General features: G+C 41.1%; 1 protein-coding gene across 11 annotated transcripts in view; it reads right to left on the bottom strand.

Moving 5' to 3' along the window:
- Positions 1 to 24,337, bottom strand: part of Fmnl2 (formin-like 2) — a 276,486-nt gene that overhangs the window by 49,939 nt on the left and 202,210 nt on the right. For all 11 annotated transcript variants that reach the window (XR_003953721.1, XM_006498330.2, XM_006498336.2 and 8 more), the window contains 3 exons: positions 15,654 to 15,762; positions 11,978 to 12,054; positions 10,531 to 10,624 (listed from right to left, as the gene is read on the bottom strand). Coding sequence is in view for 10 of the 11 variants with exons in the window: in XM_006498330.2 (XP_006498393.1) it covers positions 10,531 to 10,624; positions 11,978 to 12,054; positions 15,654 to 15,762 (280 nt within the window). In the remaining variant the exon portion in view is untranslated. The remainder of the gene's footprint in view (positions 1 to 10,530; positions 10,625 to 11,977; positions 12,055 to 15,653; positions 15,763 to 24,337) is intronic.

Below are 24,337 nucleotides of genomic sequence, written 5' to 3'. Positions count from 1 at the left end.
GTCCCAATAACCATAATCACCAATAACACTACTCAACAACTCCCCAGACATTTTCATGACCTCCAAGTTTGTTTAATAGTTCTTAAGGAAAGGGTGGTAAGGACAAATAGTGAACAAAAGATAACCAGGCATCTCTAGGAACGAAAACTAGATGCATAAACTGTAAGAGATGGTCTAATTCCACAACAGAAACCAACATACACTGATATTACCAGGACGGTCATGGCCAATCTTGCCATTTGTATTTTAGGGTTTAATTGTTATTCAAACAGTATCTTTGTACAATTATACACATATTAACACACACACATATAAATATATAAAAAATGTGATTTCTCTTACCCTTCCTCCCAGTTAACATGTCTAAGCATCCCAGAATTATGGTAGAGCTAGGACTGAACCTTACCAGTTAACGTAACTCTTAGCACTAGACTCTCAAACCATTAAAAACAACTGGCAGCCTACAGTTTGGTGACACTTAAAAAAGTCTTTTATTTTCACATGATAGAAAATACCTGTTAGAATAAATTTGAAAGGCAAGGTCTCAGGACGAAAATTATATTTTCTTTTGAGGGAAGGTCTCATGTAGTCTAGGCTAGCTGAAGGCTCACTCTGAAGCTTCAAATGACTTGCTTCCATTCCCCAAGTGCTAGAATTATAGGTATGCACTGTCATATCCAGCAACAAGAAAAGGTTTGCTTTGTTTGTTTGGTTTGGTTTTACTGGTTTTTTTTTTTTTTTAGGAAACACTTCTTTTTTTAAAAAAAAAAGGTTTATTTATTATGTATACAATGTTCTGCCTGCATGTATGGCTGTACACCAGAAGAGGGCACCAGACCTCATTTTAAGCATGGTCGTGGGCCACCCCATATTTGCTAGAAATTGAACTCAGCTCCTCTGGAAGTGTGGCCAGGGCTCTTAACCTCTGAGCCATCTCTTCAGCAACAAGACAAGGGTTGTTTTAAAAATATTTATGATACAAATCAGTGTAGAATGAAGAAGTGAGGGGGTGGGCACAGAAGAAAGCAAGGTGACCCTAAAACAGATATTTAATGTGACCCTGCATAAATCTGTGCTGGACATGACTACCAAATTCTGATGAGGGGCTGAAAACCCCCATTTTTCATGTTTCCCAGAGTGGATACTACCAAAACTACAATAGCTTGGACTTTAATATCACACACACACACACACACACACACACACACACACACACACACACACACACGGCTTTGAAATCATGAAGACTGTGTGTGTTATTAGCCATGTCCCTTTTCACAATCACTCCCCACTTTCTCTTCTTGGGCTCAAGTAACCATATATGTGTGTATGTACATATACAGACACAAACATGTGTGTGTGTGTGTGTGTGTGTATAATAAACTCACACATGCCACTGTTCTCCTGCTCTTTTAAACCTCAGAACACACAAATGTCAATGAGTCAGTTCTGAAGGAAAGTTCCAGGCTTGCAGACCAGCGCCCAAGCCTATACGAGACACTGCACGTCTCCAGCAGAACTCAGCTCTCGCGGCTTCTCTCAGGGCAGTCTTTCAAGAATATAAAATGAGGACACATGTGCCAACTGCTTCCCAGTTGCCAGAGGGCATGGGTTTAGAAGGGCTATTTTTCTGTGAATAAAAATACAAAGGAGGCAACACCCTGCTTTTTAAGTGGCTGCTCCATTAAGAAAATGAACTCCTCTTTGTATAGAATCATAGTCAGGCTAGGAAGGGGTCTGCACTAAAGACAGAATGAGCAAAAGTGCCTCCATCACTGCAAGCTAGCCAGGTCACTTGGTAACTGGCTGTGCCTCTGAGTACCTTGATCCTCTCTGCTTTCTCTTCTCTCTTTAATTATTTTTCTTTTCATTCCCCCAGACACACAGAGAACGAAGGTCCTGCAGACTTTAGGGCTGGCTATCAGTGTAGGAAGAGACCAAGGATTCCGAAACATCAGTGGTGGATACTGGAACAAGCCACAGAGGCCAACTCACACCTGGCTCCATCAGAGTGATCTCATGCTGGGTCCACTGCCAAGGGGCTTTCTATTCATTTCTTTACTACTGGAGGCTGATTAAAGACCCAGTGACTGGGGAGCACAATTCTTTTGCAGCCCCCTCATGTTGAGGCTTTGGAAAATGAGGACTGAGTGTTATTAGCCACGCCCCTTTCATGAGCACTCCGCACTCTCTCTTCTCAGGCATGGGGCAACTTCACCAAAAGACAATCTTAATATGAAATGGCATTCTTAATTCTCTTTACCTGTAGGTTGGCAAATTATGTATTCCTTGCACTAGGGAATCCGTGTCCCCACCTTGGTACTGTTACCGTATGTGGTACAAGGTATTTAATGGACTTGAATAAGTAAGTGAAGGAGTTTGAGATCAGGAGATTATTTGGATTAATAGGATGATGTATCGAGGTTCCTTAAATAAAGGAAGCTAAAGAATCCGAAAATCAGGTAACAGAGAAAGAAAGAGGCAGGTACTATGAACCAAGGGATACAGAAGGAAAAAGCAAAGTGACAAGGTTTCCTCTGGACTTTGTAGAATACACATGGGTTGTTTTGTACTTTGATATGTAAAACCATAACATACAAAAACAAACAAACAAAAACACAAAGGATGTTTTAAAGTCTGTACCCATCTATTGCAGTAACTATCACCTGAGGCGGGCATAGAGGCACACCCCTATAATCACAGAACCCAGGTGGCTAAGACAAGAAATGTTAAGCTCAAGGCCAGCCTGGAATACCTAACAAGTTGGAGGCCATGTGTGAAAATTAATGATAATAATCAACAATGGTGGTGATACCTAACTGATTCTTATTTATCTTAAACTCAGGCCCCATTTGCCTCACTTTTCTTCTGCACCATCTTCCTTAAACACAGACAGACAGACAGACAGACAGACACACATACACACAAACTTGTCTTGGTCAGCTTTCCATCTTCTTGCCTAGAATCTTCCATTTACCTTTTGAGAGCCTAGAATTTCAATGGTCAAATGTATTAGCTTCTTAGAGGCTTTCCTTTTCGGGGGAGTCCTACAGTTTACTTTTGAATTTTCAGTGTTCATCAATATCCCTGACAAAGAGCTCACTTTGTATTTTCAGTGAGTAAGTATGGCTCATCCTACAGTCAGCAGGAGAGTGGTGTTCACTTCCTCACTAGAGGATGCAGGCACTCATGATCATAACTTGATCCTTACCAGGAAATGAACTCAGAACCCTAGGCAATGCTTCCCTTCCTTTCTAGGAAGGCTCTCAAAACCACTCACTTGGAAGAAGTAGAATCACCCTCGCATCAATCACAAAGTTCATCAAGCCTTTTATTATAAGGAGATCAATCATTGTCATGAACAAAGAGGAGAAACAAGTAAAATCTTAGGTAATCCCCTACAGCTCCTAAGGCAAACGTGATGCTTGGGACTGAGTGACAACATGCCTGCACGGAGAGAGGTCTAGTGAAGCTCAAATACTGGATGTGTTATCAGTGGAAGTGTTTCCAAAGGGGACTAAGTGGGGGGGGGGGGGGGGAGCCCCACCCTGAATATGGGTTGTACCATCCAATAGGCTAACATGAAAAAGAAGTGAACTACTAGCACCATTCTTGCTAAGTATGAATATATTCATAGTATAGCCGCTGCTGCCATCCAGACATTACACTCCAGCTTCTCTGGATTTTCAGTATGGACTCAACACAAACAGTTCTCTAGGGAGCTCTAGACACTAGATGCCCTGTCAGCTATATCTCCACTGAGAGACCCTAGAGACAACAGAAGTGGAGACAGTCTCAGACATCTCAGTATGAACACTGACCCCATAGAACCAGAGAGCTTCGTAAACCTACTGCTAGGGTGGTATGCTATCCATTCACAACCACCACGTAAACAAAACCATGTAGCAGTGCTAATAGCACATTTGACTTTGCTACCCATACCCAAGAGAACAGAGCAGCCAGAGGTGTCCTGGTAAATTAGATAATCCAGTTCATGGCTGACATAATGGAACACATACAAACTCTAGGACTACATCTCCCATGGCTTGAGAGTAGTCTTTGTACTGAATACAAAAGTACTACTCCTTCCATGTTTAAAATATTTAGTACTTCCAGAGTTACTTGGATGGCTCCTGCTACATTTATAGCCCCCATGCCCTCAAATACTGATGAGGTCAATGAAATTAAACTCAGAGGGATTCTGGGAACACATCAAAATGTCTGTTCTTCTTCCTGTCCAGTTTGGACCACTGTGAATAACACTTGACAGGCTTTCTTAAATCAAGTTAATAATGCATAGTACGAGTGCTTTCAGATGCCCAGTAGCTAAACCACAATCAGCCTTCTTAGGAAAATTTCTAGCAGTGTGGAGGGGGGACAAGGGCTACTGCCAAAAGTCTTCTATACAAGAGAGCTGGTGGCCTTGAGTGACTCATTTTAGAGGGCTTGTGTGTCTATACTGGAAGTTCAGAAGTGGGGAGGCGTTAGGGTGTTTACTAACCTAACTACAGCTTTTGCCCTAAACCAGATGTTACCAGTATAAAAGCAGTTGGAGACAGTTGTAACTGATCTGGAATCCTGAGGGTTTTCAGGGATACCTTAAAGCATCCTGGGAGACTTGATGGCTCAAAACCCTCACGGTTTTATCAGTGGTGTTACTGTAGTAGGCTGCTCTATTGTAGTATTCTATTCTTGGATACTTCTGCTATGACACCAAATGGAAACTTTCTTTGGTATATTTTGGAGTACCTTTTAAAAGTAGAGCAATTTCTCAACTATACCCAAGATAAAAGGGGGGGGGGGGGGGTGAAAGGAGGAAGGGTAAGGAAAAAGGGAAGAGGGTCTAGGTTGAAAACTTGTAGGAGATGAACTAGAACCTTTCTGAATCTACAGCGAGGGCTGGTCAAGGCCCTTCACAGTTGGCAGGACTTTATGAGCCCATGGGTTTCTTGGCAAGGTCAGTGATGTTTGGGAGAAAAGAACACCAAACAGCTGAGAGAGCACCTCTCAAGGATGAATGTGTAGGCTATTCGTGGGCTAGCCACACCAGCAATGCCTGCCCACGTCTAAGGCTAGCCACACCAGCAATGCCTGTCCATGTGTAAGGCTAGTGACACCAGCAATGCCTGTCCATGTGTAAGGCTAGCGACACCAGGAATGCCTGGCCAGCTCTAAGGCTGGTCTTTAGGCTTCTTGTCCTGTCTTTGTCTCCTGTTCTCCTTCATCTACCTTCTCTTCGGTATGTTAGAATCTGTTTCTTACAAAAAAGACACTGAACTAATATGAACACCAAAAGTATTCCTGATTCCAAAAGTATTTTTTTTCCTATCTCACAGACTAAATGCTCAAAAAAATATATATAGCCATGCAACTTAGACAGAACTTCAAGAAGATGGCTACATGTCTTTTCATATGGATAAAGGAAACAATGAGGAGAAACAGATGGCCCCTTATTCTCACCCTGGTCCTAGTTTTAGGGGCATAAATTTTCATGAGGGAACACTTCAACACCAAACCAGATGTGTTGATTTCTTTTACTTAGTTGTACTTAGAGCAAAGAATTTGCAGAGTGCCATAGTTGGCAATTAACAAGCTAATCTTCAACTATTCACACCCTTGCTATAGATACAAGTTACAAGCAGCCATAAGACATTGTATCACTGAAACTCACCATCATACACAAGTGATTGCTCAGTAATGCTGGCCTTAGACCCTACTTCATCACAATAAGCCAATGGCTTTTTTTCCTTTAAAGATTTATTTATTATTATAAATAAGTATACTGTTGCTGTCTTCAGACACACCACAAGAGGGCATCAGATCTCATTACAGGTGGTTGTGAGCCACCATGAGGTTGCTGGGATTTGAACTCAGGACCTTTAGAAGAACAGTCAGTGCTCTTAACTGTTGAGCCATCTCGCCAGCCCAAGCCGGTAGTTCTTGATCTTCCTAATGCTACAACACTTTAATACAGTTCCTCGTGTTGTGGTGACCCCCCCCCCACCCCAAGCATAAAATTATGTTTGCTGCTACTGCATAACTTATGGTTTTGCTATAGTTATGAATCATAAATATTTTTAGAGATAGTAGATTGCCAACAGCGTCTCAACCCACAGGTGGAGAAAAACTGCGATCAGCAATATCCTATAAAATTGTGTTAATATCCTTCAAATTTCATTAACTTGTATATTCTCTATTCCTAAGCAAAAACTTTAGATGTGAAGGTAAGACTCTTTTGAAAACAAAATGAGGACAAGCAAGATGTTTGGTAAAAATGCTTGAAACTCAAGCCTGGTAACTGAGGTCAATAACAGGAAGCTGAAATAGAAGAAAAGAATCAGCTCCCATAGTCTGTCCTCTACCCTTCACATCTCCACCATGATGTGAGCATTGCTTTGAAGTCTCCACCCACCCTCACCCTCACTCTTCTGATCTGGCTCTCATACACACTCACAGTAGTAATAATAATAATAATAATAATAATAATAATAATAATAATAAAACAACTTAAAAAGAACAGAGCAGTGACCTGGTGGTGACTGAATCCAGGGTCTGTGTATGCTAATCACGTGTTCTGCCGAGCCACATATCACCATTATTCATATGTTTTTTTTTCTATCACTATTCCTTTTGGAAACCGTAGGACTCTTGTTAATTTAAACTGAAAGATTATATGAGAGTATATAAAATAAAAATTATTCTGCTAAAATTATGAAAAATTTTCATGTTATACTATGTTGTTACTAACATCAAATAATATCTAATATTGTTGGTAGTAACAATTTCAAAGTTTTGATAAAAATAAATCACAGTTTTGCAGTATTGACATAAGTCTAATGTAGCACGAAACAGATTTTTTTTTTAAAAAAGATGTATTTATTTATTTATTTATTTATTTATTTATTTATTTATTTATTTACTTTATGTATATGAATACACTCCAGATACACTAGAAGAGGGCATCAAATCCCATTACAGATGGTTATAAGCCACCATTTGGTTGCTGGGAATTGAACTCAGGACCTTTGGAAGAGTAGTCAGTGCTCTTAACCACTGAGCCATCTCTCCAGCCCCAGGTTTTCTTTTAAAAAAAAAAAAGAGAGAGAGAGAGAGAGAAGAGAGAGAGAGAGAGCACTATTGCTGGTATTTTTTAACATTAACTAAACCATGAGAAAAGATGTAATCAAAGTGCCAAAAAACATTTTTGCTTCATTTTATGTTCATATTAACCTGTACAGGTCATATTAGACAGGATAACCATATTGGCTCAAGAAAGAGAAGGCATAGTTCCTGCTACAGAACAAAGGTGAGTAGTCTGTGTGGCATGGTGCTCTCAACCATAGTGGCCCTGTGAATGTTACCCACCAACTGAAACCCTGTCCTGCATCCTGCAACAGAGACGTGATGTTTCACAAAGCATTAGCCCTTAGCTCCACAGAAGCCAGAAGGCTCCAGTGATAGCTCTGGCTTAAAAAACAAAACAAAACAAAACAAAACAAAACAAAACAAAAACAAAAAAAACAAAAAACACCTAACGAAAACTCCCTTTACTGTGACATATAAGAAAACGACTGACTCACAGAGAAATATTAGAGAAAGAGAGGAACTTAAGGACCACTACGCTGAATAGAATTCTATTTTGACCCAAAGCTCCAGGCAAATGTGGAATAGATAAGAGATTCCAGAAACAGCTGGTTTTGTTGCACCTTTAAACACATACAGGTCATAATTCCGCTTTCAACACTACCTGGAGTTTTCTTCAAATAAGCATGTGATATCTGCTAAAAAGCTAAAACGTACACAATTCTGACACAGAAATTCTTGACACAGAAGATCTGACTCAATTCTACCCATCTCTGTGTCTTCTGTGCATAAGAAGATAAAACAGAGCATCTCCTATAAGGCAGGATTAAAGTTAGATCCCATAAAGTTTTTTAAAGATTTATTTATATATTTTGTGTATATGAGTACACTGTAGCTGTCTTCAGACACACCAGAAAAGGGCATTGGATTCCATTACAGATGGTTGTGAGCCACCATGTAGTTGTTGGGAATTGAACTCAGGAACTCCGAAAGAGCAGTCAGTGCTTTGAACCACTGAGCCATCTCTACAGCTCCTGATAGTTTTTAATACATAATTTGACTTAGAGTATAATCAGATAGTTATTAAAGTTATATTTCAGAACATTATAGCTATGGTCATGAATACATTTATGGTAAATATTTTCTTCGGTGTAGACAGGACTTGGCATGTGATATTCTCAGTATGAGATTGGAACAGCATGTGATATTTTCAAGCATGGGCTCATTTAAGGATTTGGGAATTATATCAGCAAACATATGCTATTTATCTTGCACTTTAAAATCACCCCCCCCCCCCAATATGCCCCCTTATTTGCAGATGTAAAATGTGCATGTATTTATACATGATATATAGACTCACAGATAAGCATTTACACATTCTTACATTTAAAGTTCATTTGTTTTGGAAGCCACATGTGAACATAAAGATCCCCTGTTATTCATCAGCCTTTGAGAACTCAGGTATGACTTCACTACCACTGAGGCTGACTAGATTCACACCTTGCTGCTCACAGGTTAAGAGCTCCCAGCCCTGACAGGCTCACAGCACCCCTCCCTCCCTCCCTCCCTCCCTCCCTCCCTCCCTCCCTCCCTCCCTCCCTCCCTCCCTCCCTCTCCCTCTCCAGTAGGGAGGACAGCTATGATGTCCCTTACTTCCCTACTTAAAGTGGTCCAAGATGTGGGACATAGACACTAGGAATACAGAGGCAGGAGAGTCACAGATTCCTATCAGCACAGACTTCAATGTAGCTTCATAGACATTCAGAATTAGGAAGACAAATGCCGACCCTAGCTTATCCACTGACCTGTGCACGTGTCTCACAGGTATGGCAGCTAGATTCATTTGTAAAATGAAACCCTCAAAGATGGTATGTGACAGATTTTGCACTGAGGCATAGCTGGAGCTCAACATTCTTCTCTAGACTTTCAGTAAAGATGGCAGAGCACCTGGAAGCCCCTCAGGAAACCACATCTTAAATCAGCCTGGCTTACCAAAACAAAACCAAAAACCCCAAACAACAACAAGCCTGTCTCAAAAAAAAATAAAATAAAATAAAATAAAATAAAATAAAATAAAATAAATAAATAAATAAAAAATAACAAGAAAAAAACTAAGCAAACAAAAATACCACAGCTTGGCTTGAAGATTGATTGTTGATTTATTGATTGATTGATTGACTGGCTGAGACCTGATCTTTCCACATTGCCCTGGCTGTCCTGGATCTCACGATACAGAACAGGCTACCCTGGAACTCACAGAGATCCACCAACTTCTGCTTCCAAGTGTTGGGATTAAAGGCATGCTAGCTTGAGTCTTAATCCAGACATATCTGGAATTAAACAGTACTACCAAAGCTAAGGTTCACCTTGACTGAGGGTCCTATCAGGACCTGGGGCTCTGAGTGCCTTCAACATTGTCCCAGAGTTGTTTGTAATTTTGCTACTTAAAGCAGTCTGAGATTCAGGGCATAGGCACTAAAATATAGAGGCAGTCTACTTGGCCACAGCACTCCCCACTATCCAAAGGAAAACTGGTTACTTCCTTAGTAGAGATGTCTTGATACGTTCATGGCTACCCGACTTGTATAATATTATCTATGTTCAATGACCTTGGTTGTTCAGATCAGTCTTCCCTCCCACACGTGCAGGAAAGTGAACCTAGAATTTTGTACTTGCTAGGCAAATGTCATACCACCAACCACTGATACCACTGAACCAGTTCTCCAGCCCTCAGTCTCTATTTCAACCACATATACCCATTGTTGTTGTTGGTTTAGTGTTTTTCTGGTTGGGGAACATGTACCTCAGACTAATTTGGAACTCACTATGTAGCCAAATTATCATTTTATATCCACTCTACCCCAGATGTCTTGTCCCAGTGCTGGAATTGCAGGTTTGTGATCCTCTATACGAGTTTTAACTGTGTGTGTGTGTGTGTGTGTGTGTGTGTGTGTGTGTGTGTGTGTGTGTGTGTGTGTGTTTGCTCGTATGTGTTTATAATACCACCTGTCCATTAAGATTACAAAATCCTGCAATGGATGTCCCTATTTGACAGGTTTGATGGGCTTTTACATAGATAGCATCCAGCAAAGGAATGAAAATCAATAGGATTTAGGAGAAGTAACTGTGATAAAAGTTTTTAAAGCTTACTGGAATTTATACTGTAAAAACCTTAACTCAATGTACATCAAAGCCTGTTTGCCCAATGACTGCTCCCATGCTCAAAAGGGAAATGACTACTGCAAAGTTTTAACACAGGAGAGAAATGAGACACCCAAAGAAAGCTTCCTCCAGCCACATAAACTAAAATCACTGCTTCGCTCTCAGTAATGCCTCAGGAAAATTAGCTACTTATGTTCCCTTAGCCCTAGGATCAATGACAACGTGGATCATTCTATTCAAAGATGTGAGACGTTCGTGAACTCTTATCAAAACTATGCATCCTACCTCCTTGAAGTTATCAAAAGCTGATAAAATTATTTCATGCCCGCCTCTGACAAGACAAACGGCTGCCAACAGCTCCAAGACAAGAGCTTTTGTTCTGTCAAAACAAGAAGGGGAAAGAAAAACATAAATCACAGAAGGAGACATAATGAGTTGGCTGCTCCTTCCAGGATGAGCACTTGAGGAATAGAGCATTGGCCTGCGTATTCACTAAACTCTCGGTAACTGAGGAATAGCAAGCACATCCTGAAATCTCCCTAAATATGCCGTCTGCAGGGAACAGGGAAGGTGTATATGGTGGTCACTCTTAACTGTTAATCATATAACATGGCAAAATTAAAAACCAACTGGAACTAATGTTTTGCCTTTCTCCTGCAGAAAAAAAGCCATGAAAATCCCACATGACAAGTGTCTAGTATTTCTTCTTATGCAGGAGACCAGAAAAGTACCAGGTTACAGCTGTACTCATAGAAAAATATTTTCTCTGACTCAACAAAATAAAGTTGCATCTGAAATCATTTTGGAAGACACAGCTACAGATGAATTCAAACAGTATTCTTTCCTCATCACAAGACAACTTTAGTATCTCGTCTTCATTCTAGAATAAAAACTGCCAACCTCCTTAACAAAGACGGTTCTGATATCTACAATGTCAACTGTCTAAAGAAAAATGAATAATGGCTTCCCTGTGGTGAAGGCAGGAACCAGGACACATGACTATTTTGGATTTTTATAAACTACAAAAGCAACTACAAAACCAAAATATGCAATGTGTATAGAGTACTTCACAATTTATATTCCCTTCTCAATTTAAAAAAAAAATCCAATTTATCCTCAGTTTTTTTAAAAGAAGAATTAATAGTTTTTAGACAATTCAGTTCTTAACAATGTATTTGAAGGAGAGTTACACAACTGAAATGCCGAATCACCAGAAGACAAAATACAACATACAAATGGCAAATGGTGAGGAAAAGAATTGCAATATATGATTCTGGTCTTGGCGCTACACATGCACACAGTTAAATTTGTGTTTGTGCTTCTTTTTCTGTTCATAACTAAGCTACATGTGTCAAGATAACAAGAAACATAAATAAGGGTCCAGTGGGCTGCTTGGCTTTCACGTTAGCTGGCGTAGCTAAAGCCTTGTCAAGACTCTCCTGGTCCCCGTGCCTGGGGGAACTGGCAACCCAGTCCTGCCCACCACAGTTTTCAGTAGAGCTGTGGAGAACCGGGTCACCCATGGATTGAAAGGTAAAAGAGAAGACTGGGAGCTGTCCCGAGTACTCAATTCTGCTCTGGACATAAAAGTAACCAGGCAAAAGGGAAAATTCTAAGCAGGTTTATAGCCAGTTTTGCTTGAGGAAGACACTCTTGGAAGGTTTTTCAGTTCTAAAATAGCTCTCTGCTTTCCTGCTAAGATTTAGACTTGAGCATTACAAAAGACGCTTACCTGGGATTTTTGTTGTTCAGACTTAGTGCAATCTCATTGACGGCGTGTGGATGAGACATGACCATGTTGAAGCCATACTGAAATGTGGAAGGGAAGAGCAAAGCGTTATAACCAGAGCTTCAGTGTTAACTAAAACACAACACTGGACTGGTGGTATAGCGCAGTGCAAGCTAGTCTCCCGTGACTGAAACCCTAGCTCCAATCTCCAGCACTGCCAAACTCCACGGATAATCCTACTTCATGTAATTCCTGTCATCAACAAAGGCAACTGAGCACCTAGCACACGGGTGTCAGAACATGCGTCTCTTCCAAATTTTTCAGAAACGGTGCCATCCATCATGAAGGGTACTTTGAGCAAGAGCATCTTTTCACTGTTTATGAATGAAGTATGTATTTTTCTTTATTAAACTGGTGAAAAGACCACTCTAGGGACTCAAAAGTTGTATATGCATTGAATCACTTTGAAGATGAAAGAAAATCAAGTCCTGGTTGAATTTCTAAGATCCACCCAAGTCAGTTTACTCTGCATTTCAAAGTCAAAGCTCTGCAATCTGAAGTTTTCAAGCATCCAGGATGACTCCACGAAGCAGATAGTGTTGACCATTCCCAGCTTCTACTCCACCTCCCACCATTACCACCACCCCAGGCAACGGCCATTTTGATGCACACTTCCCCATAACGCCATACAAACTAGCTAGTCCGCAACACGAATCTGGAGCTAACTACTGCTTTTTTTAAACACACACACACAGCTTTGCTCTTCTTCCTCTCACACTGAGATAATACTTGCTACCAACAGACAAGCAAAAAATAAAAAGACTTAAAAAACGAAAGAAAAAAAAAAAAAAAAACAGATTCATAAGGGTCAGCATGTGCCACACAGCAAGGTACTATCTCCCAAACCCAAACTCCCTAAAGCTTCAGTCAATCTGCCCAGTGACCAGGGTGTCTCCTCTCAGAGATAAACAGTTCTGTGCTCCAATCTGAGGCCAGCCCATCAACTTGAATCCTAGACCTCACTCCCCCTCACCTACTTTACAATGTCATAGGAGCCAGCACAGTGACAGCACTTTGGAGGTACAAGCAAGAGGAACAGTTTGAAGAGTTCACAGCCAGCCTGGTCTACCTGAGACCCTGCCTCAAAAAGACAAAGTATGTGAAATGCTCTGAATGTTCTGCGGGTCTATTTGTCTTTCTCTGCTGACTTATCACCATTAGCATAAATAGAGTGTGCAGCAAAACCCTAGTTTGACAGGATGGTCAGTTTTCAGCTTCACTTTCCCATTTGGATGCTATCCTTTACAACAGCAAAGTCTCCTCAAATAGGCAAGGTCTAGAGATTTCTTTCCTCTCACTGTGTGTTCTGAAAGCCACTCCTATTCAGCCTTTCACCTCCCACCCCTGAAGCTGTTCTTGGCAGGATCACCACGGATATGCACTCAGCTAAACCCTTGGGCTGAGCCTCATTCATCTTGCATGACTTAGCAGAAGCATCAGACACAGCTTGCAGCACTTCCTCTGGCTGGCTTCTGCCCTCTTGGCTATTTTTCAGTCTTTCTTCTTCTTGGCTTTTCTTTCTCCAGCATTTAAGTGGAGTGCCTTATGGGCTCATATTAAGAAACTCCTCTCTACCTACTAAGCTCAGTATCATGGTTTCTGATACTATTTTTATGCTATCTATCTGTCTATTTATCTATTTATCAAATATCTATCTTCCATCCACACCACCCACTCTATTCAGACTGGCTTAATTGAGTACCCACTTCAGCTCAGTATTTGGATGCCAAAATAGACATCTCAATTAAAGTCTACCAAACGGACTTCCTAGTGATCTGTCAGAGCTACTGCTCCTGCAACTTCATCTTAGAGACCCAGGATGGACTGCTGGTACCATCTCTATTTCTCACCTTCTCCTCAATACACAACCAAATGCTGTGGCCCTTACCATCCATCCAAAGAGATCCAGAACTTGACCACTTGTCTTATCTTTCCTCCTATAACTCTGAACCATACCAGCACCCAAAACTTATCAAAGTTAATGCTGGTCACTTCCAAAACAGTCTATCTCCCCTTGCCTCTGCACCCACAGTCAAATGCTGAACAGACGCCATAAGGATCCATCCCATTAAAGTAGATGCCATATTACACGGTCAGAATGCCCTGTTTTCTATTTGTAACAAAGCCATGTCTTTCACTGGCCCAGAAGATTCTATATAATCCCTGTTATTTCTGCTTTTACCTTCATTCTCATCATTCCTTTTGCTCCAGCCAACTCGACTCCCCTGCTCCAGGGGCCTGGCACTTGCCTTCCCCTCTGCCTAGAATCTTCTTTCTCTAAAAGCCCTTCCCTCTATCCACAGTTCACTTCTCATAAATACTACCTCCTTTACTGTACTAGCAGCCAATCTGGGGGATGAATACACACACACACACACACACACACACATACACACACACACACACACACACACACACACACACAAACATGTATATATGGCACTTCTATCCCTATTTTTGATTCTAATTTTTGGTACTATTTAGTAGTAATAATTCAAAGCCTTCCTGGAATAGAACCTTGTACAACTCACTGGCCATGTACTATGGAGGATATTGCTTAACTCTCAGTTTACTCAGAAACAAAATGGGGGAGTAACACTACCAGCCTCACAGGGATGTGCGCTCTCCAGAATTTACAGGCATAAAACCCTGAGAAGTGCACAGGGCAGGAGACTGGCTATGGTTTTATTCGTCATCGCTACGATCTGAAATGCTACGTGTACATGTTATTAATGCAGTCTTGCCATGATTACCGCCCCCACCCCCACCCCTGGAAAGTAAGCGCTTGACACATTTTTAGGAACTACAGCATTCTCAGTACTTAAAAGACTGTCTCTGTCTGGTGAAGCACTGAAAGAACTCTAATTGTTTGGGGAAGACCAAAGCACGCTTGCCTTTGTACATTCCATTCACACTCCAATGTTGGATTTGAACGCTCACGTGGACCCTCATGCATCTAGTCCCTAGCTTGAGGATCTAAGCTTTAAACTGAATCCATTTTTCTTTTTAATTTTTACCCCATTTGGCTTATCTATTCTTACAACCCTGTTTATTTACCCTAGATCCTGTACACACTCATTTTCCACAGTTGCTATAAGATTAAATGCACACGCTACACTATTTTCCAGACTGAGGTCAGCTCACAGTATAACAAGCCAAAGCAGGGATGTGTACTGTTCACAGTGCCCCACACGCTCCTTGTGGACACTAGGAACCGCTGGTGCTAACACACAATGATGATAACTTTCTGAACTGAGCACCACATAAGCCAGGTAATGATTACTGCTGTTCTAAAGTGGCCCATCATTACTCACAACTAGAGCCTTACTTCCCACGGTACTCACACATGTTTACCAACTAACATAGGACAACTTATGGTTGCATAATAAATTATAAATACTAAAATATGCAGCCATGGAACTAAATATGGAACACTGGAATGAATCGGACTCTTCTCAACAGAATCTCATTATATCAAGATCTTAACTTCAAAGAGATATACAAATATTAACACACATGGTGAGAGAGAGAGAGACAGAGACAGAGACAGATCTGAGTCTGACTACATCAGAATCTTTTACAGGATTGAAGCAAACATACTTGATAATCCAACACATACCTGGTAATTCATGATGGCTCGTAAACACATGATACAAACGTGAACATCATCCTTCTTACTCACTAATCTTGAATTTTTCAGGGTTCTTCTGCTTGGCAAAGTATTATATCTGAAAACAAAAAAGGGGGTGGGTAACTTTCATGAAATGACAGACTCCAGTGTGCATGCACAAAGCACAGCCACTTAAAGAGATGCATGTTGCTTTCTACTGTTACAGGCACCTAGGTAAAACACCCACACCCAAAACACCCAACACCAACCCCTCCAGAGGGCAAAGCCCCCATGGTTCTGTGAGCCGGACACAGTCTTTCCAGGCCATCCATCTAACCACTCAATGGAAGTCTTCTCACTTCCTACTCAGAACAAGAGAGAGCATATGAGACCTTGGAGCCATCCCAGTCAGGGATTGCAGGGACTGAGCTGGGTTTGCAGAGGCACATGAACGTAGACTGTACCTGCTAATCTAACAACAGATGTGGGATTGAAACTCCGCTCAGTCCTTGTTCTCCAACCACTTGACCAGATTTTAACCATTTTCTTCCAGTTGCTGCTCTAAAGAATCTCTGCTTAAAGAGTTTAAACCTACTGGAAATTTCGCATTACTGCCTCCGGCTTCACCTTGAGATAGCAGATCCCAGAGCCTTAGTTCTGTACGAATGCCTCCAAACCTAGGACACATGCCTCAGTCTAAGTCTGATATGGCAACTAAAACACAGGAAAATGGGCTGAAACATCTAAGTTTGTCAGTGTGATGATGAATTTTATCAACCTTACATTACTGGAGTTTTATTTTACCTTGCAAATAGTACACAGCAGACACTGTCATGCAATGCATAGAAAGCAGGTAACACACAATGTAGCACACTGCATATGAAGCAGGTAACACTAACAGCTCCAACTGAAGCTTTGCCTCAGAGCAGAAACACAGGACAGGTCACCTCTGGAACGTCAAGCCCATATACAACACATTCGAATTTGTAACTGGATAGGGGCTGGGGGGAGTCTGAAGGTAGAAGAGGGGATGCTGGGAGTAGGAAAGAGTAAGAAGAAGTTGGAGTTGACCAGGTTTCAAGGATAGTTCCACACATGTGAGGCGAGCAAGCGTAGGAAATAACTTAGCAACCCAGGACCCTTTGTGGTTGAGCTGTGCATACACACCCTCTCTCTGAATGACACACTTAGCAACCTCAGGCCCTAACCTCTATCCAGATGCACCTGAACCTTTCTTTTTTAAATGGTGGAAATAAGTCACTGTCCTACTAACCCCTTGATAATGTCCCACTTCAGCATAGAACTTGCAAAGCCAATTTCAAAGTGTCCAGTAAAACAGCATGTCACTTTACTAGAACTCTAGCTAGCTTGTGACTATTGGCACACTTCCTGGGCACCTCAGAGGCTGGGTGGGTTCAGAACTGCCACACAGCCAGCTGACCTAAGCACATATGATCGATCCAGCCTATAGCTAGAGACCAAGTATGTTGTCACTGCTTACACCAAGGATTACCACATTGAACTGCTATATGCAGGAGCAAGGGGGAACTTAAATATGTTTTTCTGAATCAACTTTTAAAACACATTATTTATTATGGTACACGATGTGCATCTCAATTAAAAAGGTTATAGGACTATAGTTCAGTGGTAGAGCATTTGCTTAGCATGAACGAGGCCCTGGGATCAATCTCTAGTTACCCCCCACCAAAAAAAAACACTTTAAAAATCTACATTATATTAAGATTTCCATTTGTAAAAATCAATGAAACGTGTATTTATCAATGGTTTCCTATGCGCTAGTAACTAATCTACTTTTTTCAATATGTGCATTACCTGGTTCAAACATTCCTTTCCCTAGTTTTTATATAAATCTAAAGTAGGAATGAGAGGTAATAGTAGAAAATGTGTGTAAAATCATAACATTGCAAAGCTATAAAACCCAATAGGACAGCCAATGGTAACCAACCATAGTGATAATGACTCAGGGTAATTTGTATCATTAACTCTAAAATGTCGTTGACACAGGGAAAAAAAACTTAGGCTCCAAGAAGTTACGTCACATGGCAAATATGAGACAGGAGATTGCCCCCAGGTCTCTTCCTCAGATTCAGGGTATACTTTGCTAGACCAGTTGCTTCTACAACACAACACTGTTACCTTGTGAAGACTGCAGTTCCAGCTCCTTGAGTCTAGTCCCTTCACGTAGGGAAGACTTCAGGTAGACTTCAGGTAGGACAGGCTGATGATATTCCTGTCAGCACTTAAGGTCTTACTACCTGTCCTCAATACTAACGCTTGATTAGGCTATAGTTTTCCTCCAGCATTGCATCAGGGAGTCTCTTGAAAAAATCGTATCACTGATCACTTTGATAAGCAAGGATTTCTCTGTTTAAATCTTAGACTGATGCATTCCATTCTAGGAAATGAAGCTGACATTTGCTTGTCTGTTTGTTTTAACCTGGTGGGGTATTGTACTTGATGCTGTAGACTTCTCATTCTGAAGGAGTTTCTCCCAGTTAAATAAATGAAACTTATAAACTACCATTATTTTTTATTTCTGAAAAATACAAAGTTATTCTCAGAATCTGTAAGACAAGGTTTTACAGAATGTCAAGGGTTACTATATTCGTCAGGGCATTTATCTGTGTGCACATCTCACAGAACTTTATAACTTCATAATTAGATTTTTAGTTTATTTGCTTTAATTGCTATCTCAAGAGATTACTGTCAGTTATGCTAAGTTTTAAATCAGTTCCAGTGTATGATTCAGCTAATATTATTTAATAAACAGTTCTTTAGGGAGTTGGTTCTATAAGATCCCCCAGGACGACCTTCAAATCCCAGTAATATTGATACTAAAACTCCATTGGTCATTTTTTTCCCTACATGGACCCAAGGGCAGGGCAAACCATCTAAAAGGAATAGCCACTGGTTTGATAGGAAACCAAAGCAAATTTCTTGCTTCTGTTTCTGCTTCCCCGTTGTTTTTGGTTTGTTCCACTTTTTTGATGCATAGTCTTACTCTGCAACCCAGGCTGGCCTGAACCTCACTATGTAGACCATACTTCCCTCGAACTAATGGTACTCTCATCTTCTTAGTCCAGCTTCTCAAATACTAGGCTAATAAAACTGGCCAAGTCTCTGACTTAAGGCATGTAAACATTTTTAAAGCCTACTGTTGGGGGCTGGAGAGAGAGCTCAGTGGTTAAGAGCACCGACTGCTCTTCCAAAGGTCCTGAGTTCAATTCCAAGCAACCACATGGTGGCTCACAACCATCTGTAATGGGATCTGGTGTGTCTAAAGACAGCTACAGTGCACTCATATACATAAAATAAATAAATAAATCTTTTTTTTTTTTTAAAAAAAGCCTACTGTTTATGCTAACCTCTGCTAAATAACAACAGAAAACAAAAGAGAAAGGTTTTCTTTTCGCAGGGTTTAGTAAACAGTCAATAAATATACAAGTAGCTGCTAGCCCTTAGGCCCTGGCCTGGGCATGTCATTACATTAGTGATAATGATGCCCAGATCGATATATATAATGAACACAAACATCATACACACACCACCACACACTGTGGTGTAGCAGCCGTGGTCACATCTTCCCAGAGAAGGCTTTCTGTACTAACAGTATTTACTGAGCAGCCTTTTCATAAGCCAGGTTTCACTGAATGAATACAAACCTACTCTTGGAACCATTCTTCAGGCAATTGAAGATTGATTTAGAGCAAAAATTCAAGATTCATATCTATAAGCCCAGAAGGGTGAGAAGGAAGAATAGTGAATTCAGGGCCAGGCTCTTGCAAGACTCTATAAAAGAACAAGGAAATGGAGCTAGAGAGATGGCTCAGCGGTTAAGAGCAATGACTATTCTACTAGAGGTAGTGAGTTCAATTCCCAGCAACCAAATGGTGCCTCACAACCATCTGCAATGGGATCTAATGCACTCTTCTAGGGTGTCTGAAAACAGATACAGTATACACTGGCATAAATAAATCTTTTTTTTAAAGAAGGTAAGATAAAATAGGTAAATAAAGTTGTTCTTCAAGATTATTTTCTAGGGCTGGAGAGATGGCTCAGAGGTTAAGAGCACTGACTGCTTCTCTTCCAAAGGCCCTGAGTTCAAATCCCAGCAACTACATGGTGGCTCACAACCATCTGTAATGAGATCTGACACCCTCTTCTGGAGTGTCTGAAGACAGCTACAGTGTACTTACATATATAATAAATAAATCTTTAAAAAAAGATTATTTTCTAATATTTATGAAATAGCATGAGCACACGGAGTATACCCACGGAGGCCGAAAGAGCTTATCAGACCTTCTGGAGCTGTAGCCATAGGCAGTTGTGAGCTACCTGACATGGACCCTGGGGATCAAACTCTGATGCTCTGTAAGAATAACAAGTGCTCTTAGCCACAAAGGAATCTATCCAGCCCCAATATGTTATTTTTAAATACAACTCTAGTTCAGAAACTAATCATAAAAAGAATTAAAAATTTGAAGCAATTACAAGTGACATGAAAATAAAGGCAAATAAATATTAAGTGTTACCAGTTCAGATTTAAAACAGCCCTGTTATAGTCTTTTGTACCAAGACACTTTATTTGTGATTTTTATTTCTATTTTTTAGATTTCACCTACCACGAACAGGCTTCACTCCTTCAACAGGAGGAAAAAAAGAAATACGTTTAAAAATTCATTTAGGTGACCTATATTTAAATCTATCTAGGTATGAAGAGCATGCCTAGATTCTTTCAGAACACCCAAATTCAGTCCTAGCATCCTTCTCTAGAGGCTCACAACCACCTATAACACCAGCTCCAGAGACATTGATGTTCTCTTCTGGCCTCCTCAGGTAACTGCAAACACACACACACACACACACACACACACACACACACACACACACACACACACACACACACAAAGTAAAATTTACCAACCAGAGACTGAGAAGACCCCAAGCACCCTCCATGTCACCTGGCCTTTGTATATAGATGCACAGCTGGTCATGATCCACCCTGATGGGGCAGACAGATGTGCAGATTTCTGGGAAGAGAACAAACTACATAGTACCTAAACAAAGAGGCAAGCTTCGTTAGAAACCTCAGCTTTAATCCTGGTACTGAAATATTGACCTGGGTGTCAATAGAGTGCAACAGAGTGACTAAGAGTTTGCCCAGAGATGATTGATTAGTTCCAAGAAACTGCCAAGTGTATGAGTTACACTGATCCACTTAGAAATAAAATATCACAATGGTAACCTGACACCAATTAAATTTTCAAACAGCATCAGGCACAGTGGCAGATACACAACCTCAGCATTCAGGCAAGGCAAGAGGATGCTGATTTCAAAGCCAACTTTGGTTCCATAGCAAGACCCTACCTCATTTTAAAAAGTAAAGGGAGGGGATAGGGAAGAGAGAAGTAGTGGCTAATTTATAAGGAACCAGTCAGAGCAATCAAATAGTACGTGTGCTATCTTGTTTTCATGTCCACGCATGTAAACGGAATTCAGTACTCTCTTTGGAAAGACAGATGAGGTAATCTATCTCTGGTTGCAAGCCATAGCCTTACAAGCTGAGCTACCCTCTTTACCAGCAGTGTTGATCTTATTTTGCCCATTAGAAATAAACCTTACAGGCCGGGCAGTAGTGGCGCACGCCTTTAATCCCAGCACTTGGGAGGCAGAGGCAGGTGGATTTCTGAGTTCGAGGCCAGCCTGGTCTACAGAGTGAGTTCTAGGCCAGCCAGGGCTATACAGAGAAACCCTGTCTCGGAAAAAAAAAAAAAAAAAAAAAAAAAAAAGAAAGAAAGAAAGAAACCTCACACAGACTGAGTTTAGAGATTAAGTGGACAGCTGGGTAGGAGGCCAGAGTGATACTGTGGTATAATACTATCTGTAGCTTGGTAATTATGTTATAGAAATACAAACAGTGAAACTGAATGTTGAAGTACTTTGCTCCTGAGGGTACCATGAAACTTCATTAGAACTCACTTGAAGAGTAGATTGTTAAAAGGCCCCCAACCAGATGAGGCATCATATTTGCCAAGGTCTCCACAGACAACCAGGTAAATGAGCTTTCTACAGACCTGTACCATGAGATATGCAATCCCAGATGCTGCCAAAGGTAAAGGGTGCATTTGCCCCTCGATGACATTGGAAGTCAGATTCTATGTCAAGTTGTTACACTGGGGCCCCCTTCTTCCCACTACACAACCTCAGCTTAAGAAAAACAATAGAAGGAAGGAGGAGAAGGGGGAAGCGAAAAGGCTCTCCTGTGCTAGTCTGCCCTGATCTAGAGACTGTCAGGCTGCAGGTTTCACTCATATTGAAGAGCCTAAGTGGGAGAAGGGACGGAGTCATGGGAGGCTGGCAGGGTAAAATGGCGCAGCACTTCTCCACAAACGTTTCATGACAGAACTCCACAGATCACCTCAAGATTTCACTTAACTTCAGGCATTCTGAAAGGCTTTATGCTCTCAATTTTTGCCTTCACTGGTGGGAGCATTGTGAAACAGGCATTTGGAGATCACTGTCTGTCTGTCTGGCTGTCTATGCTGAAGTATAAACAAGCGTTCAGGATGTGGGACTAGGATGAGGTCCTGAGAAGTACAAACTGGAGAGAAATTACTAAACACTAGTAAAGGTTTAGAACACTAAAGGAAAGAACAAGGAATGGATCACAAGGTTGGCATCTACTGCCACCCTGACAGCCTTTGGGTCACAAGATGACCATCTGCAAAACAAGAGTAGCCCAGAAGCGGAACAACCTGGCTGCTTTCCTTAGAGCTCCTGCGGTTTATGAGAAAACACCAGGTCTAGAGATAGCTCTCTGGGGAAAACAGCATCGCATTTCGCAAGCATCACTTCCAAGGTCTGCTTTGCTAGCTTCTCAAGCACTGAAGGAAACTGTAGATGCTACACCAGCATCAAAGACGAGACTCCATTTGGGGAGAGACACCCATGAGAGTTCACAGACAAACCTATGCAAATACAGATTATTAGAAAACTGACTGAATGTCAAAACTAAACAGAAGGTGGGCGTGGGACTTGGACACATAATCAGAGCAGATGGAAGGTAGAAGCAGAAGGACGGGGAATTTGGTACCACTCTGGGCTACATGAAATCCTGTCTCTTAACAAAACAACACATACATCACAAATTGGGCAGGCTATATAGCTCAACGGGTGGGGGTAGAGGGGTGCTTGCTACACAAGCCTGACAGCTTGAGCTTGACTCGCCAGAACTCAAGTAACAATAAAAGGAAAGACTATCAAAAGGTTGTCCTCTGGCCTTCATACGCACATCAAACATGCACACAATAATGACTTTTACAATGTATTCCTGACGCTCGCATCAATTTTACGCATATCGCACCAAGCATCAGTAGTTACCTGCGTGTGAGAAGTTCCACAGCAATGCTAACATGGGTAGAAGACATGAAAACTAACTGGCATTTGCAAAAATGCTCTGCAAGACCATGTATTTACAGAATGTAACTTGTTCAGTTCTACAGTGATACCCTCCACCGGCACCACCTACTTCATTCATAAAAATGAAGCTGCAAAGAGACACACAGCGAACACCTCAACCTGCACAGCTGCTCCTCACAGTTGGCAACATACACATTCTTCAGCTAGCAGTAGTTAAAAAGCTTGAGAACAAGTAACAGGTCTACGACAACCCTAAGTAGAAGAGAAAGCCTCCACTCTAGAGCCAAAGATAGATGACACTGTATTTGCTCAGAGACTTGTATTTCACAAAGCCCAAACACTTAGCAAACAGGAAGAATCTAGCCACTGCTCACCCAGTAATGTCTATACCCTTTGTTTTGTTTTGTTTTGTTTTGTTTTGTCTTTTAAGATTTATTTATTTATTTTATGTTTATGAGTACACTGTCACTGTCTCCAGAAACAACAGAAGAGGGCATCAGATGCCATTGCAGATGGTTGTGAGCCACCACGTGGTTGCTGGGAATTGAATTCAGAAGCTCTGAAAGAGCAGCCAGTGCTCTTAACAAGGAGCCATCCCTCCAGCCCTTCAGCTAAGTCTCAACCCAGCTACCGTTGCAACAGGACACATTTATTTATATACTTGTAAAGTTACTCCAGGGTTGCTCAGTGAGTGCGGGGCTCTGGGTTTGGTCTCCAGCACACATATGTAAAAATTAGTTGGTATGTTGTATACAAACAAACTCTGTCTTTACCCTGTGCTTCCATTGTCTAATGACTGAATACAAAAACAGAAGAATGTTGAAAGAACCACACTGTCCCAATATCTTGAGAAAGTTTAAAAAAAAAGCTCTATGCAGCGTCATTGCTAACAACTTTGGTACTCTTAAATTCAGATCCTATAAGCCAAAGGGAGGGGAAGGGCTACATAATTTTTCTATTGCAAAAGGACATTCAGACTTAGATATCAAACAAGTACCTATTAAGTGTGGGAACTGGAACCATCAGGGAAGCTGAAGGAAGGTTCAACCCCACAGGAATGCAGTCCCCCTCTAGGATGTCACATCTTTTGGCAGGACTAGCCTAACAACCATTCCCAGGTTTATGCTAACAGAATTTTAATCAAAATTTGGGGGTTTTGGTTTCTCTTTTACCCTTTAGACACGACGTCACTTGGGCATTTTTTTTTCTAAATCAATTAAACATAAAATATATGATGCCTAAAAGCTGAGCCA

This window comes from Mus musculus, chromosome 2 (assembly GCF_000001635.26).
Source record: "Mus musculus strain C57BL/6J chromosome 2, GRCm38.p6 C57BL/6J".
Taxonomy (NCBI): Eukaryota; Metazoa; Chordata; class Mammalia; order Rodentia; family Muridae; genus Mus; species Mus musculus.
The sequence above is the reverse complement of the archived record's forward strand: the minus strand, read 5'-3'. Positions and strand labels throughout refer to the sequence as shown.